The sequence below is a fragment of the Schistocerca gregaria genome, chromosome 8, assembly GCF_023897955.1.
Source record: "Schistocerca gregaria isolate iqSchGreg1 chromosome 8, iqSchGreg1.2, whole genome shotgun sequence".
NCBI classification, from domain to species: domain Eukaryota; kingdom Metazoa; phylum Arthropoda; class Insecta; order Orthoptera; family Acrididae; genus Schistocerca; species Schistocerca gregaria.
The window spans coordinates 304566441-304588157 of NC_064927.1; the positions used below are offsets into that span (position 1 = coordinate 304566441).

The 21717-nt window shown below is 43.1% G+C and overlaps 1 protein-coding gene across 1 annotated transcript in view; it reads left to right on the forward strand.

The window, feature by feature from the left end:
- LOC126285157 (uncharacterized) overlaps positions 1-18954 on the forward strand; it is a 113146-nt gene extending 94192 nt beyond the window's left edge. Inside the window, exons 5-8 of the mRNA XM_049984469.1 lie at positions 2410-2430; positions 4478-4672; positions 18511-18609; positions 18865-18954. Coding sequence (XP_049840426.1) covers positions 2410-2430; positions 4478-4672; positions 18511-18609; positions 18865-18954 — 405 coding nt within the window. The remainder of the gene's footprint in view (positions 1-2409; positions 2431-4477; positions 4673-18510; positions 18610-18864) is intronic.
- Positions 18955-21717: the final 2763 nt, after the last annotated feature.

The window sequence follows — 21717 nt, forward strand, 5'->3', positions numbered from 1 at the left end:
CACTGCCACAATTTACAGCTCTGAAAGCAATTGCAGTTAATATTTTCACTAGTTTTGGCATCGTTTGATTGGTTGCGGCGTATCTTAGACTTCAGAAGCCGTTTATTGAGGATGACCTTCTCCTGCTTTTTGTTCCACATGACTGAATATGCTCTCTGCGGACATCAGCACCAAGCACTTCGCGTGGAATTTGGGCTTTACCAACGGTTGCTGGAGCCAGCTGTACAGCTTGGAGGAGTGACTCGAAGTCATCACATTTCGGCCAGACAACCCAACTCAACTCCTACACAATTCAGACCAAAGACCTGACGTGTTGGACATAGCTACAGCGAAAAATCTAAGACTCAATTTGCGCCTTCATATCAGTAACCATATGACGTCCGACCACAATCCAGCGGTCGGTATCATCACACAGGCGCTGGAACATCTACGCCCACCAGTACAACAGACCAGGAACTGGAACAGTATCAGACATTCCTTAGCAGCAATGTTTGACCCACAACTGGTGTATTAACAACAGTCTTCATGGAGGAGGCTGTCTCTCCATAGAAAACTTTTCTGTGATGGTCAACTGACCGTAAACGATAGCAATATTAACTTTAAATAAATCCCATTGACAGTGTTTCTTAAATTTAGGATGTACCACAGTTGACATGGTCCTTTAACATTTATAACAGTACCGTTAACATTACATTTACATTGTTCTCTGCCTCGTTCTGCAGCCCTTCCAATGTCAGCCTTGGGATATAAGATGAGAGTTCTCGATTGTGATTGGACACAGACATTTGGTTTGTTTATGTGACAGTTTGTCCGTAGCTCCCTTCCCTTCTCTCTCAGTTTCAATGTGCCACAAATACCGATGTATTAACTAAAATGGCAATAAAACACGCTCATGGTGCATCTCAAATTAATTTAGAAAATGTGAGGGCTGATAGAATGGGTCATAAGAAGCATATTTCACATAACAAGCAATGTGTTTATTTTTTTAATAGTGTCACAGAAGTATACCACCTCGTGGCTGGACTTCCTGTATGTGAAGTGTGAAGATGTAATTTTCTCTTAATTTCCGCGAGAGAAGGGTAGTTTACACTAGGTCCTTTGCCCTTCCTAAGGTGTGGGTTACTTCATGCATTAAGTTAATGTTACATATTGTTCCAGTTGACTTAATATTTCTATCACACAACTTCACATTACTTTTTTCTCCTGTTTTTGTTTATAAACATACATGACTTGTTCTGTCATTGAGGTACCTCGAGGATGGCGCGGTAAACTCTGATACGATGCCGCCTTTCAGGGGTGATGGACCCCACATAATCAAGATGTCCCATAGTACGCCTTAGTACTTCATTGATAACGAGCTGTTCTTGTGTGGATGATACGTTTAATTCCCTGAAGGTCTCTATGTCCACTTCCTAATGGAGTCCCTGACCCTCCCCCATTTAAGTGCTCCAAGTATTAACTGCAGGCATCGGTTTCGAAGGGTTTGCAGCGGTTTGAGATTGCTGTTATGGGTGATCCTGCAGAAATAGCATCGATATTGCTGTAACGGGTGATCCCCCAGGAATAACATCCTTATAAGGTTGACTGCAGGATCGTTGCTCTGTAGAGTTTTAGTTTGGTCCTCATGTACAGATGTTGACAGCAGTGGATATATTTGGTGAAACAGGTGCATAGTACTGTTGCGTTTTCCCTGAACGTTGTCCTTGAAGAGAAGTTTCCGGTCCAATATCACTCCCAGGTATTTTACCTGATTTGCCCAAAGGAGTGGGATATTGTGCAGTGTGAGATGGTCTGTGGTCTCTACATTCAGAGTATTGCGGTTCGCTGCTGTCCGTAACTGAATAAGTGTAAGCTGACGTTGGAGGCGCCGTGTCACTGCAGTGATTCTGTGGTTGCTGATGACGGTCACTGTATCGTCCGAAAATTGTGCAACGACGACTCCTGTACGTAACAGCAGGTCATTCACGGGCGAGATGAATAGAATCGGGGACAGAAGAGAGCCTTGAGGGATTCCCAGCGGCAGTTGTTGAATACTGGACTGCTCCTCATCAATTCGGATGAATCAGCGCCTATCTTCAAGAAACCATTGTGCAGTAGTCTTCGATGATGGAGATGTCATGCAGGTTGGGAAGGAGATTCTGTTTCCATAATTTATCATATGCCATTTTAGCATCGAGAAATACTGTCGCTGTATAGTTCTCATGGTCATCTGCTACTCATCAGCGATGTCCTCATGCGTGAAGACATCTACTGCTGCGTATGTAGTGCAAAACATTCTGCCTTACTCAGTAGCCCCATTCATCCCCGAGTTGAGAGCAACCGTCTTATATTCTCCCTTTTCTTGGCGGAATTAAACGGGCTTGTAACGTAACTCCCGAGCGAGACGTTTAAGTTTTCGGAGGTTCTCAGGGTTACTATACCGTTGCCAGTGTTTTCACTCGCTGTTTTTAAGGTTCTTTAAGTCCTGGAGCAGTCACAACTGTGCACCGCTCAATTGTGACCCTAGCCTGACGCTATGCTCTTTGGATCATTACCGTCTGTGGAGAGACAGCCTCCTCCATGAAGACTGTTGTTAATACACCAGTTGTTGGTCGAACATTGCTGCTAAGGAATGTCTGATAGTGTTCCCAGTTCCTGGTCTGTTGTACTGGTGGGCGTAGATGTTCCAGCGCCAATGTGATGATACCGACCACTGGATTGTGGTCGGACGTCATATGGTTACTGATATGAAGGCGCCAATGGAGTCTTAGATTTTTCACTGTAGCTATGTCCAACACGTCAAGTCTGTGGTCTGAATTGTGTAGGAGTTCAGTTGGGTTGTCTGGCCGAAATGTGATGACTTCGAGTCACTCCTCCAAGCTGTACAGCTGGCTTCAGCAACGGTTGATACAGCCCAAACTCCACGCGAAGTGCTTGGTGCTGATGTCCCCAGAGAGCATATTCAGTCATGTGGAACAAATAGCAGAAGAAGGTCATCCTCAATAAACGGCTTCTGAAGGCTAAGATACGCCGCAACCAATCAAACAATGCCAAAACTAGTGAAAATATTAACTGCAATTGCTTTCAGAGCTGTAAATTGTGGCAGTGCGAGAGAAACGTGTGTGACTGATCGCCTGATATATGGCCGTGCCAGCCGCTCGCCCGTTTGCTCTGTTCATCCAGTAGCCCACCATGTTGAAGTAGAAAGATTGGGTAGGGCAGAGTTGCGTTTACGCCTGGAATAAAATGTCGATCTTAAAAAGCCTTGAATTCGGCTTTCTTACTGCAAACGCCCTTAACGTTGAATATACGGATTGAAAGGTTACCACTTTGGGTAGGGCAGAGTTGCGTTTACGCCAGGAATAGAATGTCGATCATAAAAATCCTTGAATTCGGCTTTCTTACTGCAAACGCCCTTAACGTTGAATATACGGATTAAAAGGTTACAATTTTGGTGTCGAGAATATGTTTGACGTTATATGCTGACACGCTGGCTGAACCTGCTTGCAGGGTCACATAGTAGTAATCTGGCTGTGGTATTAGTATGCTGGTTTTATCGCCTCCCGATTTAAATTCATGGACTGAGGCTTACTGGAAACCAATGTTGTAAAGAGCTAGTGCTATCTCCTTTTCTGTGATTTCTGCGGTAAGGTACTTGATCACAACTCTGAGAGACTTGTCGGCTGGCAATGGGTGTGTAAGAAACGGAATTTTCAAATCCCTGAAAAACTGCATGCCATTCTTCTGGTAAGCCAGTGGTGAGAAGTGATACTTGATTGTATCGCCCTTATAAATCACCCTTATTGGTCCTTCGACATGTTTTTCAGATCACCGTTCAGGTGCAGATACTGCCATTAGTAATGGATATTACTTTTCAAACAGGGGCAACGGATTTCCACGTAATATCGAATTTGACTAGTAATGTACTGAGCAGAGGTCTCCTTCCAACGTGTCTGATTTCATTCGATATTACTCCGAAGTTCACATCGTCGCTGTCTGGAGCATTGCCTGCTTATGGTGTACCGCTCTCGCTTCCCGCGCGCACGGTCTCGGGTTTGAATTCTGACGGGGTCAGGGATTTTCTCTGCGTCGAGATGACTAGGTGTTGCGTGTCCTTCTTCGTCATTGACTCGCAAGTTGCAGAAGTGGCGTCAACTAAAAAGGATTTGCAATACGGCGGCCGAATTCCCCCGTCATGTGGCCACCTGGCCAACAACGCCACAGGGTCATATTTATTTTTCTCAAGGTTAAAATAAAAGTTTTCTAGGTACCGTACCAAGTCATATTACAAATAGCTATCACCGCTGAAACCGATGTTTCGGCCTTGATAGCGATGGCTCTCTTCTGGGGCTAGCCAATTACTTTTACACTGAGACTGTTTTCACAGTCGGCATATGATTAGCGCTCTAATTCTGTAGAAGTTTTGTCTAAAATATGAACTGCTTCTATTTATAAATCCATGTGATCTTTCATTACACTGCATGTCTGGCGGATGTAGAAAAACAGTGCTGTACCGGTAACTGTGCACACGACAGGCGGACGCGACGCCAACGGCACCATCTGGTTCTGCTCCATCTACATCCTGACGGGCATGGCGCTGACGGCCATGTGCTTCAACATCCTGCACGACGAGATCGTGCACCGGCTGCGGCACCACATGGGGCAGATAGCGCGGGAGGCAGCGGCGGCGGTGGTGGGCGGCGGCGGCGGCGCCGGTCGCAGCCCGGGCGCGGGCGCGGAGGACGGCGGGGGCGGAGGCCCGGGGGCGGCGGCTGCCGTCAACGGCGCCACGCCCTCCTGACACGCGCAGCTCCACCGGCCCACCTACCGCCGAAACCTCACGCAGGTATCGTAAAAAAGATTACTACAGGTGCAAAAATATGAAAAGCAAGGTATCGACACCAAGACGTATCAGTACGTGCATTTGATAAAATGGTTCTATCATCTCCAACGTGTCCATCTCTGTATGTAAAGTGTATCTATGATGGATAAAGGTATAGGAGTAACACAAATTATGAACAGAGTAATATAGTCTTTAAAGAAGCAATAGTTTTACCAACGGAGAAATACTCCTACTGGAGGATAGTAAATTCGAATTGATTTATTTATTATTTATTTATTGTTTATTTACTGTTCTGTGTGACTAAATTAAGGAGAAGTCTCCACGGTCATTGAACGAGTCAATATACGAAATTATAACACGATAATAGAAATAGATAAAATGAAATATAAGAAACATTTTCAGGCAACAAGTCGTAAGTTTAAATAAAGAAAATCAACAATGTAACACTGGATTTTGCTTTAATTTTTCAGCTCTTCCAGGAGCTCCTCGACAGAATAGAAGGAGGGAGCCATGTGGAAACTCTTCAGTTTACACTTAAAAGTGTTTGGGCTACTGCTAAGATTTTGGAGTTCTTGTGGTAGCTTATTGAAAATGGATGCAGCAGAATACTGCACTCCTTTCTGCAGAAGAGTCAAGGAAGTGCTTTCCACATGCAGATTTGGTTTCTGCCTAGTATTAACTGAGTGAAAGCTGCTAACTCTTGGGAATAAGCTAATATTGCTAACAACAAACGACATTAATGAAAATGTATACTGTGAGGGCAATGTCAGAATTCCCAGACTATTGAATGGGGTCGACAAGAAGTTCTCGAACGTACACAACATATAGCTCGAACAGCCCGTTTTTGAGCCAAAAATCACAGGAATTACCAGAAAAATAATACCATACGACATAAGCATATGAAAATATGCGCAGTAGACTACTTTCCGGTTGAACTGTCACTTATTTCAAATACTGTTCTAATGGTGAATAAAGCAGCATTTAGTTTCTGTACAAGATCCTGAACATGGGCTTTCCACAATAGTTATTATGTATCAGAATGCCTAGGAACTTGAACTGTCCCGTCTCGCTTATAATATGTTTCTATTTATTTAGTATGAAAGACTATGACTGATTGCTGGGATGCCAGCTGCCTCATTCTATCTTAGTGGCCACCTTTAAAAATTTTCTGAAACGTTTTTGCATGTGAACATGTTTGCTGTTTTTGTAACACACAAGTCACCTAAAATACCTCAATCTTTCCTATTAACTCACTCACATCCACTAGTCCATCGCTGTAAGTCGCTCAAATCAATCTACTTCCAGTTACCTCTTCTCACTCACTCATTCAGCTCAATTCATTGTCATAATCTCTTTGCGTGTCTGTGTCACTTCCTCGTGTAACATAACCATGGTATTCTTCGTCTGGCCCTAACACTACTGCCTCCTTCCGCTGTCACTGTCTTCCTCTTGCTCTCTCTCACCGATAGTATATCACTCCTTCCTTCCTACTCCTGCCATCTCCTCTCCCTGTCACTATGTCTCGCTTCCTCGTTGTCATTGCCACGGCCTCTGTCATTATCACGGCTCTCTCCCACTTCCACTTTCTCCTTCGCTTTATCGGCCTCCAATATTCTTTTCCTACCACTGTTCTGTCAGTGTCAGCTATGTTTCACTGCCACTGTGTCCCTCTCTTTCTCTCTCACTAATGTCTCCTTTGCTCTTTCTACACTGAAGAGGCAAAGAAACTGGTACACCTACCCAATATCGTGTAGGGCCCCAGCGAGCACGCAGAAGTGGCGCAGCACGACCTGCCATGGACACGAATAATGTCTGATGTAGTGCCGGAAGTAACTGACGCCATGAATCCTACAGGCCTGTCTACAAATCCGTAAAAGGCCGAGGTAGTAGAGATCTGTTCCAAACAGCAAGTTGCTGAGCATCCGAAATATGGTCAATGCCGTTCCTGTCTGGGGCGTCTGGTGGCCAGCGGAAGTGTTTAAATTCAGAAGAGTGTTCCTGGAACCACTCTGTAGTAATTCTGGACGTGTGGGGTGTCCCTTTGCCCTGCTGGAATTGCCCAAGTCCGTCGCAATGCGCAATAGACATGAATGGATGCCGGTGATCAAACAGGATGCATGCGTACGTGTAACCTGTTAGAGCCGTGTCTTGACGTACCAGCGGTCCCATATCACCCCAACTGCACACGCCCAACATAATTACAGAGCCTCCAGCAGCTTGAACAGTCCTCTGCAGACATACAGGGTCTATGGGTTCATGAGGTTATCTCCATATCCGTACACGTCCATCAGTTTGATACAATTTGAAACTAGACTCTTCCGACCAGGCAACATTTTTCGTCATCAACAGTCCAATGTCTGTGTTGGCGAGCCCAGGCTAGGCGTAAATCTTTGTTTCGTGCAGTCATCAAGGTTACATGAGTGGGATTTCGGCTCGAACGCCCATGTAGATGATGTTTCGTTGAATGGTTCGCACGCTGACACTTGTTGATGAGTCAACAGTAATATCTGCTTCAATTTGCAGAAGGGTTGCACTTCTTTCACGTTGAGTGATTGTCTTCAGTCGTCGTTGTTCCCGTTCTTGCAGGATCTTTTTCGGCTGTAGCGACGGCGGCGATTTGATGTTTTACCGGATTCCTGATGTTCACTGCACACTCGTGAAATGGTCGTACGGGAAAGTCCCCACTTCATCGCTACTTTGGAGATGCTGTGTTTCATCGCTCATGGGCCGACCATAACACCACGTTCAAACTCACTTAAATCTTGTTAACCAGCCATTATATCAGCAGTAACTCATCTAACAACTGCGCCAGACACTTGTTGTCTTATATGGCCGTTGCCAACCGCAGCGCCGTATTTTACCTGTTTATATATCTCTATATTTGAATACGCATTTCTATACCAGTTTCTTTGTCGCTTCAGTGTATAACACAACAACTATCTACTATCTTCCAGTATTGATTACTTTTCATTCTCTTTGCCACTGCCGCGTTCTTTTTCGCTCTCAGTATAAAAATGCGCGAATATGATTGCATGGCAAAGCTTTTACGGAAATTTTTATAGGTGCAGAGGCACGTAGAATGAAGTTGCTGGTAACCTATTGTTCGAAGTTTTTAAAACAAGAACCTATTAGAGTTTTTTGTCCTCCGATAGAAGTATTTTTCGGCTGGTTGACTTATTTTCCCGATTGTAGTGGGGCATGTTATTCATATGAAAAGAAATGTATTGGTCTGAAAAATTTAGATAATTTATTTCTGTGAAACTGAAATAACACCAAACTAATCTTAGCCCCAGACCATATTTTATGAGCAGGAAAATTTTGCATCTGCTTCAGTAGTACAACATGGGATTCGCACATGATAGAGGAGAAGCTTTACAGCATATTTCTCTGTGCTACGTCACTTTATAAACATCAAGTATTCGCATCACACAGAATTTTATGGGAGTATTTTACGTGTACAGGTAGGGTATATTTAAACCTTGTATCGCGCAAACAGATAAAAATATGAAGGAAATTTTTTAAGGTTATTCGCGATCGGTGTCTGAACAATACATCGTAACAAGTGCAGTTATTTATTGTTCAGAGCTGTCTTGGAATTCTCGGCTAAGTTGCAGTCTGCCGCTGACGACGAAAATATAGTAAAAAAAAATTCTTCGGGTTTTCCGAAGAACTGCCCACGGAGTAACGTAGCCTCCGTAAGTCCCATCAAGCCTAAAGTAGAATACATCAAATTCAAAAAGAATTATTTGCCTAAACAGGATGGGAGGATATGTGTAACATTCACACTTTGACCCTGTACTGTAGCATTGTGACACTACGATGAGGTGACGATACGTACATATATTCATATACAGATGACTGTAGTTTCAAAAATGTGTGTGAAATGTTATAGGACTTAACTGCTAAGTTCTTCAGTCCCTACACTTACACACTACTTAACCTAAACTATTTCAAGGACAAACACGCAAACCCATGCCAGAGGAAGAAATCGAACCTCCGCCGGGACCAGCCGCACAGTCCATGACTGCAGGGCCCAAAACCGCTTGCCTAATGCCGCGCGGCCTCTGTACTTTCGCGTAGACAGGGTTCAAAATTGCAGTGCATTGGAGGACCCGTCATTTGTACTCAGATAATCCATGGGAAAAATGTTTGAACGTGATTATGGCCGCACGATGGATGTTGACAGACTTTGAACGTGGAACAGTAGTTAGAACTACAGGCATGAGACATTCCATATCAGAAATCGTTACGGAATTCAGTATTCCGAGATATACAGTGTCAAGAGTGTGCTGAGAGTACCAGATTTCACCCATTTCCTGTCACCACAGACAACGCAGTGGCCAACGACCTTCTCCTAACGACCGAGAGCAGCAATGCCTGCGTAGAACTATCAGTGCTAATAAACGAGCAGCACTGCTTGATATAACGGGAGAAATCAATGTGGGACAAACGACGGCGAAATTTATCTTTAATGGGTTATGGGAGCAGACGACCGACTTCAGTGCCTTCACTGACGGCACATAGCCTGCAACCGTCTCCTAGGCTCGTGACCATATCGATTGGATCCGAGACGACTGGAAAACCGCGGCCTAGTAAAGTGAGTCCCGATTCCAGTTGGTAAGAGCTGCTGGTGGTGTTCGAGTGTGGCGCAGACCCCACTTGGCCATGGACCCAAGTTGTCAGCAGCAAGGCACTATGCAAGCTGATGGGGCTCCATAATGGGGTGGTCCATCTTTATATGGAACTGACTGGGTGTTTCCGTTCAATTGAACCCATAATTGACTGGAAATGGTCGTATTCGGCTACTTGGAGACCATTTGCAGCCATTCATAGACTTCATGTCTCCAGAGAACTATGAAATTTTTGTGGCTGACAATGTGCCCCCTCGCTGGGACACAGTTGTTCGCGATCGGTTTGAAGAACATTCAGGACAGTTTGAGAGAATGATTTGGTCTCAGAGATAGCCAGACTTGAATCCCATCGAACAGTTACAGGACATAACCGATAGGACAGTTCGTGGACAATCTTCTGCACTGGCAGCACTTTTCCAATTATGGGCCTCTATAATGGCAGCATGGTTCAGTTTTTCTGTAGGGCTGTCAACGATTTGTTGAGTTTATGCCACGTCGATTGACTGTCCTACTCCAGGCAAATGGAGGTCCGACATGATATTAGGAGGTATCCCATGACTTTCGTTACCTTAGTGTAAGGCGATCCTTCTGTTGGGTATGTTAACAGTCCCTAGCCAAGGGGCTATCCAGATTCCTTGACCCTGTCTTTTTTACCGCCAACAGAACATGAGGGCAGGCCGGGGTGGCCGAGCGGTTCTACGCGCTACAGTCTGGAACCGCGTGACCGCTACGGTCGCAGGTTCGAATCCTGCCTCTGGCATGGATGTGTGTGATGTCCTTAGGTTAGTTAGGTTTAAGTAGTTCTAAGTTCTAGGGGACCGATGACCTTAGAAATTAAGTTCTATAGTACTCAGAACCATTTGAACCATTTGCGAACATGAGGTACGAGCACCAGAAACTCCCGCTTTTATGCTCGGCCATTTGGAACATATTGCCAAGCATGCTGTGGCATGCATATCGGTATTCATCACATATCAGATTTTTTACGCAATTTTTTCCCATTCCAGACTGAGTGGCTGGTGCAACAAGCGTTCTGAATTTTTTCAACCTTGAGAAGAGCCTGGACTGGAAATTTATCTAATTTGTCACTCTTTTGGAATTATCTGACTGACTATTAAACAAGAAAACATTCATTGTGCTGTTGCAGTTGTTGTTACGACCGTGCTTGATACGAAAATAGGACGGAGGTTTCCGACTTATGCAAGACACTTATGCAAGCACTTTTTGTGCTATCTTCAGTGGGTTATTTTCTAAATGAAATTGTTGTCACATATTAACATTTAGCGAAACTTTTGGTACATAATACCTATTAGTGTGAATGAATGATTATTGTGAAATATTATACATCATTTGCTCATAGTTCACAGTTACAATATGCTGAACGACGTGCTGCGCCGTGTGTTATTTATAATATTATGTCAAAGTTCTATTTATGGCTTAATTGGCAATAAGAGTTGGTGTACGCATTAGTTTGCATAATTTACATGATACTTTTGGACCTTTTTTTATACTTATTCTGCTACGCAATCTACAACTTCTCATCTGCAAATAGCATAACGTAATTTTTATTTTTCTCTTTATTACCCATTTACAAACGGAAATGAGATTATATCACGTATTTGTGTGTAAGTTATGGTTTTTGATATTGTGGTGCTTTCTCATATGCTGCTGGCGAAGTGAAAAGGTTGATTTCGTGACCTATGGTAGCTTTACACTGCACTTTCTGCGATTTTTCAAACTATTCCATTTCCTATAAGGAAACATCCCATTCAGAACAAAGAGGGCTTGGTTCTATCTTACACGACCACACGAATAATTAAACTAAAACATACGAGGGTTAGAACTGAAATAGAGGCAAGTATTTATTCACAACCGATACAAAAGAGTTACTAGTTCGCGCATGTTACTGTTCTTCAAAGTAGTCACCAGCGTTGTGTAGAACCCGTTGCCAGAGATGTGGAAGGCATAGTATACTGTAAGGAGAGCCATTTCTGTTGATGGTGCGAATGGAGCTGTCTACTGCCAGTAAAATCTCTGTAACAGTTCCCAAGCGAATTCCACGATGTCGTTCCTTCATCTTTGGAATCAAATCAACGTCACAAAGACTTAAGTCCGGAGAGTATGGTGGATGGTACAGCACTTCCCATTCTCATCGATCGAACGGAGCAGCCACAGCTTGCGCTGTATGCGCCCGCGCATTGTCGTGCAAAATGATGGGTGGGTTGCACAGAAAGTGTCGGCACTTCTTTCGCAAAGCTGGTCGCAGGTGATCCTCCAAAAACGAACAGTAATACTGTGCTTTGAGGGTCTGCCTTGGAGGAATGTAATGCCTTAGGATAGCACCATCTCATTCGTACACGAGTATCACCATAGCTTTCACCACACTGCGGCTCTGACGCACTTTCGACTTTCGCGGAGACCCATAATTACGCCATTTGTTGGATTGGCGTTTCAGTTTTGGCTCATACGATGTGGCCCATGCCTCATCCAGTGTTACGATACGGCATAAGAAAGCCTCTCCTTCGCACTCATAGCGCTCAAAGTGCGTCTGAGCAGCGTCGTAACGCATCCATTTATGTATTTCTTCAATTGATGCGGAAACCATCATGATACAATTTTTTCGCATGCTAAGGCGTTCCTTGAGAATGCGAAGCACAGTAATATGTGGTTTCGTGGGTGAACTCACGAATCGTATGGCGCCGATCACTGTCCACTAACGCAGCAACACCACGCACTTCTTCTTCAGACGCGAGGACGACGTGCCCGTTTCATGCCGGCCACAGTTTGCCGACCTTCGTTGAAGGCTTTTTTTACCCAACGTGCCACTGTTCTGTACGGCAATGCTGATTCCTCGCACGCCTCTAGGATACCTTGATGACAGTGTTGTGCTGTATGACCTCTGCCACATTCAAACCTGATCCAACTCCGTTGTCCCTGTTTCGAAACATAGTGACACCGTTAGATTAGACCGCTCGCTTACAAGTGACTGCGCGTATGCACGCCGGTGACGTGGGACGGCGAGTCCATTTGCTCGGAGATAAGGTACGTACGTCAACCACGTCTGCTATCAGCGACGATAGTAGATTCCATTGCACAGTGCCTCCACAGCATTGTTGCCACTATTTAAGTTCCAAGCTACGTATACTAAAACGAACGCAAAAGTGACTGGATATAAAACCGCTTCCGTCATAGCGTCACACGGAATGAGAGGCGGACCTAATTAAAAGAAAGTTATTACGACAATAAGTTCCTAAAAACCGAACGTTACTATAGCCACACCATCAGATTGCGCCATAGCAGCACAGCGTAGGACCATGCTTACAAACGTACAAAGGCGCTATCAGCTGTGCATGGGATAATAGGTCCATTTACACTAGAAAACGCAGACAGCGCTATTATGGCAAAGGGAATCAGGTGCCTCGCAAACCAGCCATAAGGCGCGTACACGAACATAAAGCAAAGTAAAACAAATAGAATATAATGTATTTATGCAAAACATAAGAAAGATATAACATATTGTAAGCATACAGCTTATAAAAAGCCAAATATAGGGTAAAGTTGCTCAAATGGTTCAAATGGCTCTGAGCACAATAGGACTTAATATCTGAGATCATCAGTCCCCTAGAGAATTAGAACTACTTAAACTTAACTAACCTAAGGATATAACATACAGCCATGCCCGAAGCAGGATTCGAACCTGCGACCGTAGTAGTCGCGCGGTTCTAGACTGAAGCGCCTAGAAGCGCTCGGCCACCTAGCTTAAAGTTGCTCAAGTTGTAAGCCTTAATAGGGAAGTACGGTATATTGTACGGTAATTAAAATAGCATTATTTTTTTGCCTACACTGAACCTTTATTTTTTTAGCTATTAACTAGCTTCCACAAATGTACAAAAATCCAATGTCAAAATGAGATTTGAAGCTTTTTCAAATCTCAACCTTCGGTAAGATTAAGGCATCCTGTTTCTTAATCCGTGCCCCCTGTAACCTAAATCGTTCTTAGGATAAAAATTCTGTTTACGCGTGATGAAATTATGTGTAGGAAACAAAATATCATCGTTAACAAAATCGAGTGCTCAAATCTGATAACGAAAATCATTTGGTCTGAACATAGATATCACAGAAATATTTCTTACTGATAATTTCCACGCCTGCGCATCGATCATAAATCCAACCTTTTACGTTCATACACTGAACCACGTCTTCTTCTTGGTCTTCCTTACACAGCTGACATAACCAATTCAGTCTATCCCTTATTTTTTGTATTTTTTAAATTTCTCATCTATCCGTCTTTTTTTATAGGTTTGAGTACGAGTTTTCTTTCATTTTATGGGCCTTTTCTTTTGCTTCTATCCTCTTTGTAATGATTTGACGTTAATTCTGTTGTTGGGTTATGTCGTTTCGTATTTTTGTTGATAACTGTTGTTGTATACGGGATAGGACATAAAGTGTACAAGTAAGACTTCGTATGTTGACTGTTAATTTCGGCAACTATTGCAGTAAAGTTTTCGGGTCCACATTCTTGAGACATTTTAGAGCGTCCATAGCGATCATTAAGCGGTGTTGCTACGTTACGTGGGCTTCCAGAATTTCGAGTTGTTACTTCAGTTCCGCCGATTCTTGGTCAGATTCATCAACAATATGTACATTATTACCTACAAAGTCCTCTTCTTGAAGACATTCCTATGAAATGACCACAAGACTGTTGCCTTAAAACCCGTTAGTACTATGTCCACGCAAACTGACCTGGGATGTGCCCTATTCAGGACTGTGCAATATTAGCTGTTTCTGCAATAATGTCAACATGTGAACGTAGTCTCGAAAGTACGGCTTCATTTTTATACGTTTAAAGACCAATCTGTCCCGTGAATGTAGACGATGAGTCGTGTGAACAGGAGAGATTCAATGATTACACCATGATCACAAGCCACCTGAATTGCCTCTAAACTTTTGATGTCTGTACGGCGTCCATCAACCAAAAGCAAAATTTGTTTATAGTCACTTTTTACTACTTCCGTACACTGTATGAAATTTTTTAGCCATCGGACGAACAATCCTGACGTCATCTATCCGTTTCTTTAGGATCCAAGTGCTATGTTTGTGGGAGTTCCTCTTTTTAAGACATCATTAATAGTGCTGCATCGGAGGTATGAATTCGCCTTCTGAACTCATTGCACATACACGTTGGGTTGTAGTCCTCCTCCTCCTCTTGTGACTGCCCCCACGTGGAGTTTGCCTTTTCGGACAACTATTTGACACGGATTGTGAACTGTGGATAATACTGTTTCACCCAGTACTGTTGCATCCAGTATTTCGTCAGCAGCAAGCTTACGTTCATCTAATACTTCCCCGTATTTATCGAATAATTCATTAATACACTCTTTATGAAACCCCTTCCTTCGTGCCGTCGATATTACTTATGGAACTCGTATGGACAAAAGAGATAATTTTTCATTAGCCAGTACTACTATTTTCCTATTTTCCGGCTACCTTTTTTTCTATATTGAAGTTATGGGGTTGATAATATTTATTAGAAAGCTGTAGGTGAGGTTCCTTAATTCAGTAATGATTATTTTAAAGAAATGGGCTCTAGATCAATTATATGTTGTTCTAATTCATCTTTAGTCTCTGTTGTCAGAGCCTTAATCTTCCAAATCGTGACGTTCTCTTTATACGTTTCAAATGACGGCGCAGTGTAGCTATGGGTATATGTTTTACTGCTTCATTAAATTCAATTTCACCATTCCGATGTTTCTATAATGCTTCTTTCATATACTTCTGCTTCCTCTTATTGCAAGCTCTCTTCGTAATACTGATCACCTGAAACAAACAATTTTGTTGTGGCGATGAAATTTGCTGACTTCTATGTCATACAAGTAGGTTAACGAATTCCCCGCGGTTACGATTTAGGCAGTAAGATCTCTATCGTTTCAAACCATCACTACATGCAGAACCTCGACACAAAACAATTACTTTATCATCATATTCTACTCTGAATTTGGTTACAAATGAGCGAGTAAAATTACTAAAAACTGTCAAACAAACTTTTTATTTTATTTAATATTTCTTTTTTATTTCACGACAGCCAGTGCTCCAATCACTGGTTTTTGCTTACTTACGCGACTGTTTAGTTCAATTTTACACTATATGATTTCGCAATTTGTAAACAAGGGACCGGATATTATTAAAGTATGACCTAGGTAGTGGTATGACTAACGGAACTTTACCCTATTTTAAGACGCTGATAGACGAGCAGTACATGAAGGTAAAGAGATGGTAACATGACTTGTAGCGAACCAAGAACATATGTGGCGTCTGTTCTTTCCGACACGTCTGAAAGTACAGACACAGGACGCACAAGGCAAGACAACCATTGATCTCTTCAGTGCGGATGCACATCAGGCCGGAACTCTTACGGGAGTCGGCGGAATGACGCGATTAATGAAGATATGGGCATGGGACAGTATGTTAGCAGTGTGTAGATAAAATGAGAATTTGGGCCTGACGGTAGGTGTGCTATGGTAGTCTGTCAAGTTGACATGACATCTGTGTCCGGATGGTTAAGTGTTCATAGCATCTACCTAGCAATCAGCAGACACGGGTTCGAATGCTGGTCCGGCACGAATTTTCAACTTTCGCCGTTGATTCCAGTCAATGACCGCTCGGAGTCAGTCGGTAATTCCTTGTGTCTGAATCTAATATATTTTCTTTCATTTACTCCATCTCTCATTCTGTATCACTCTGTGAAGGCTGTGTTTTGTATACAGGTACTTTTGCGAAAGTTCTAATATATGTTTCAGTTTATTCATTTGCGAATCGCATGTGATAGGACTATGTCCCTCCCTATAATTATTCTTAATGGATTTTTCGTTACGAAGTCATCCCGCTACACTCCTGTAATTTATATGAACATTTTGTGCGCTAGCAGAAGCTCAGGAATTACAGAACAAATTATTACGTAACGACTGAAGGGCACATGAATCTACATTTTATAGCTGACACCATCTATGTTATCATCTATTTCTGTAATAATTAATGTTCTGTACCCGATCCTATAATCTTGTTAAGTAAGTATTTTTACCCTGCTGTTATGTTGGGGAGTTCTCATAAATGCTTTTTCATGTGTTTCCAGAAGAATTCACACTTTTGAAGTAGATCAGGCATCCACTTCTTTATTATAAATATTATCGAAACACTGCCACATTTCAACTCCCTAAGCCCCACATGGTCTGCGATTTCAGTAATTCTTACTCTCCAGTTGTTATGAACAACAATAAACGAACATGTAAGTCTAATTGTGAAGATAAGTGGATTCCAATGTCCGGCTCTAAGCACTATGGGACTTAACATCTAAGGTCATCTGTCCTCTATACCTAGAAATACTTAAACCAAACTAACCTAAGGACGTAACACACATCCATGCCCGAGGCAGGATTCGAACCAGCGACCGTAGAAGTGCGGTTCCGGACTGAAGCGCCTAGAACAGTTCTACCACAGCGGCCGGCCAATGTTCCGGTTTTCCCACAGTCCATATCTCACTGGCAGAAAATGCTGTGCTCCCGAAGTACATTATCAGAAGTTTCTTCCTCGCAATAAGACCATGTTTGATACCAGTAGACTTCTCTTGGCCATTAGTTTCCTCTTCTCCAGCGCTGGCCTACTTTTTATATCCCCTTGCTCCATTCATAGTGCGTTATTTGTCTAGCTAGGTAGCAGAATTCGTTAATTTCATCTATTTCGTGATCAACACTTTTGATGCTAAGTTTCCGGCCGTTCTAATTTCCGTGCTACTAATTACTTTCATATCTCTACGTTTTACTCTCATTCCTCATTCTGTATTCGTTACACTGCTCATTCCATTGATCAGACGTTGTAATTCTTCTTCACTTTCATTGAGGATACCAATGTTAACAGTGAATCAGCGAATCGTAACATTGATATATCTTCACTCTGAAATTTCACACCACTCTTTACCATTTATTTTTTTTTTGCCGTCATAGCTTTTTCGACGTAGAGACTGAACAGCAGGGGCGACAAACTACATCCCTCTCTTATGCATTTTTTAATCCGTGCAATTCATTCTTGTTGTTCCATTCTTACGCTTTCTCCAGGTCGACAAATCCTACGAACATGTCTTGGCTTTTCTCTGTATACATCCACCGCATAGTTCATATCTTTGATTACAGCTGTGTGAAGGTTCGATCATAACTTACTTGACACAGATCAGACTGCTTAAAACTTTGACAGTGGTTCAAATGGCTCTGAGCCCTATGGGACTTAACAGCTGTGGTCATCAGTCCCCTGGAACTTAGAACTACTTAAACCTAACTAACATAAGGACATCTCACACATCCATGCCCAAGTAAGGATTCGAACCTGCGACCGTAGTAGTCGCGCGGTTCCGGACTGCGCGCTTAGAACCACGAAACCACAGCGGCCGGCCTTTGACAGTGACTAGAAATTGAGGGATTGGTACTGTTATAAAATCATAGTGGCAAACAACAAAAAAGTCGAAAAAACTGTTACAAGGTTTGTACCTTACGGGATGGGCGAAATATTAAAATTTGCTTCATACCAGTAATTATTCAGATGCTATCAGAACTTGATATGAATCCCTTTCCTTTGTTATTCTTCTTCTTCACTTCTTGATGAGAACATATGCGAGAGACAAATTGCTATGTTAGGTAGTAGAACAGTCTGTTTGAACAATTTCAAAAAGTATTGTGACAGAGACATTTTTTGGGATTGCGAAGTGAGTGAGGACAATTGTTTCATTTTAACATGCGCTCGTATGAAACTGGAAAATTTCAGTTCTAGTGGTTAGCGTGAGTGGCGTATGGTGTAATTTTGTCCTCCGCCTACAGGTGACAGCCCAGAAACCAGTTGCAAGTTTCATGGAATGCAGATAACCAGTGGATGCATCTAAACCGAGCACCCGTGTCATTGCATCTCTGCTGTCTCGTTAGCGTCGCGATCGTTTACGCGACAGAGGCTACAACTGCGCCCAATTTCAGAGACAGGAGAGCTGTGTGACTTATTCATGTTGGCCTCTATTTGCAGGAGACGCTGTGCAGCGGCGGGACGCCCACGTCGCTGTTCGCTCCGGGGGCGGACTTGGTGGAGGCAGGGTCGGTGGCGCCGCCGCCGCTGCTGCTGGAGGTGACGCCGACGCTGGCGGCGCGCGCTCACCAGCCGCCGCCTCCACTGGCACCCGTGCCGCCCCCGCTGGCACCAGTGCCGCCCCCCGTGCTGCCGCCCCCGCACCAGCAGCCGCCGCCTCCCCCGCCTCTCCCGCCCCCGATGCCGCCGTCGGTGCCAGCGGACCCTGCCCCGACACCTGTCACCAGCACGCAGCAGCAGCAGCAGCAGCAGCAGCAGACCACTCAGCAGCAACATCAGCAGGTTTCTCAACAGCAGCAGCTGCAGCAGCCGGCGCCCGTGCTGGGGGGAGTGTACACAGTGCGCGAGGAGGACGAGTCGCAGGCGGACACTGCGGAAATGTGAGGGCGACCTGACGGCTGGGCGGTCACGCAGATGTAAGTCACAACTGGGCAGGGGGCCGGAGACAATGTGACCTCGCTTATGGCCACTGACTGCACCGTGCTACTCAAGCCGCGAGTGTGACCTCTTACCCAGGGCACCTCGGCGATTACGAGGCTCTCCTGACCAGAACCAATCCCAAGTGTATAATCGTGCTCAAGCGACCGTGCAGCCGTCGACGAAAGACTGAAACAATCACATTTCCCCATGACTCATTTATATAACGAGTGGATGAGACTGAAATGTGTAGCAATTGTAATAGGTGTACGACATAATTAACTCTCGCACACAAACTAGTGAAAGTATACGTCGAATTGTAAACTTTAGATACGATACCTGAGGTTCATTCGGCGTAAGTGAGTATCTTCATACTTCGAGGCGACCAGCCTGGTTCATAATGTGATTTTTATGTACGATGTTCCCACGAATGATGTAGTTTGGTTTGACGTCAAGCCCCGAGCCCACTTTGAACCATTAGTCACAGCACATTAATGAAGACAACTAGGCTTGCCATCGAATTATCGTGGAGAGAATCGTCAAACGTACTCTAAAAACATACCACTGTACTCAACATAGTTCTATAAATACTGATTATGGATTTTAAAAGGAAAAGACATATTCTGTGAAACTGAAATAAGTCCTCGTTCTTTTAAGAGGAAGAGAGTAACTAGTCTCGATTCCTCAAGTAATCTCAATTAATCACATGCAAGACAGAGGACAACTTTTCACACTGTATCTGTGTTACAAGCAACAGTGGTAGTCATCGGAATGTGGTGACACGGTGGCTAGGACTAAGATTCTAGGAAAGAATCTATGACCTAATTGATGAAAAAAAATGATGAGACATAAATAACATTCTCGATTCAATACTATAGGCTCGACCATTAACACCGTTCTTAATTTGTTGCATAAAGGAGACAACTACAGAAAAGTAATTTCTCACAGCAATCACTAGATTTAAGAATATCATTAAGCTGCAGTATCGAACTGTCGGTTGTGTTCACAACACCAGAACTGAACGACGCCAAGCAGTGCGTTTATAAAGAAAGAGAAAGTATTATATGTTAACTCACTTGATTACAAGAGAGGACTTCTGACTGCAAACAAAAGTAGTTACTACAAGATGTTGCCAACGCAGTTTGGAAAATATTTCTCGTTTTTCTGAAGAGGTAAACAATAATGCATTATTCTAGAACTGCCATCTGAAGCTATCCCTATGTCACTCTCATAGCCTTCTTGGAAACGAGAACAGATTATCGAAACGGACAGTAGGAATATTTTGTCACTCGCCCTCAGCTGTATGCTCCTCTAGCTAAGAACGTGCTCAAAGGAACATACAGTCCTCAACAAGCAATGACATGCAATAGACGCTACTTCTTCCTCTCCCCTTAAGACTCCAAACATATGCACAACTGAATGGTGAATATCTGTAGGTCGGGTTTAATTCAACAAATGGGCAACTAATGTTACACAGAGTTGTCGCAGTTGCCAATGGGATACAAGTGGGCAATGTTTAATCGATCTGGAGTAAATTGTGAAGAAGGGGGACAATGTTTCCTCCCGATCCTGCAGTGTCGCAGAATACGTCTTAAAGGTCATTTGCGCAACTAGAGGAGGAAACGAGGTTGAAATGCAATGAAACGAAATGTAACTTACGGCTAGCGCCGATGTGATGTGCTACACAGTTGTAATGGGAGAGACTGCACCTACATAAATTTGGGAAATAAATGATGGACATCTTCAATCTCAGATGATTTTTGGTTCAGTACTCTGGTACGCTGGTACTCGTAGTTCAAAAAATAAGCAATCTTGCATTTAATCGTATTATCTAAGTTTCTGTCAACAGCTAACACATATTAAGTTCTACAGTACATTACATAAAGCTATTAACTGAGGATTTATCCATGTATCGAAATGACGTACTCACGGGCAGTTTCGAAAATTAAGGAAAAGAAAATATTTCCTGAGTTGAGCATGTAAGACGTACACACGACACCAACAATTTAACCCTCCTACCACCAAAAATTTTTCGTATGACCGTGAACCACTGGGGTCATAATGATCTCAAGTAATTTACAAGGCGTATATTGGCAGCATTTTAATTAACTAACATAAGAACGTGTTACAGCTGTCACCGTAACAGTCTTCATTCCGTTTCGGAAACGTTACATGCAAAAAAGAAAGTTTAGGTTCATATTTACCCCAGTGGTAGTCAGTCAAAGAAAACTGTAATTGAATTATAATGTGTTGTAAATGTAAAACTGAACGAAATATCATTGGACGCAACTGACTCAGAGGGCATAATTCGTATATTTTGAAAACGGTGGATTTCAAAAGAAAGGAGACGTGTACTCCCAAAGGGATTATGGGGGCATATTGACCCCAGTGGTGTTAGAAAGGGTACGACAAAAGTTGAGGTATAGAAACCCACAATGGATAAAAAAAAATAGATAGAAATAATATTTTCATAGTGGCAGGTTTTTCGCGTAACAACAGTCCCACACAAGAATCATATTCTAGTTTCGTAAATGATGAATGCAAGGAACAAACAAAAAATTGAATTGTGGTCAAATTGACCTCAGTGATCCTCTGTGCAAAGACGATGAATAAATTGTAATGTGTTGTAAATATGAAAATGAACGTCATTGGGTACATATGATTCAGAGAGAAAAACTCATAAATTTTCAAGATAATATTATTGAAAACAATGGAGGTATATATTTCCAA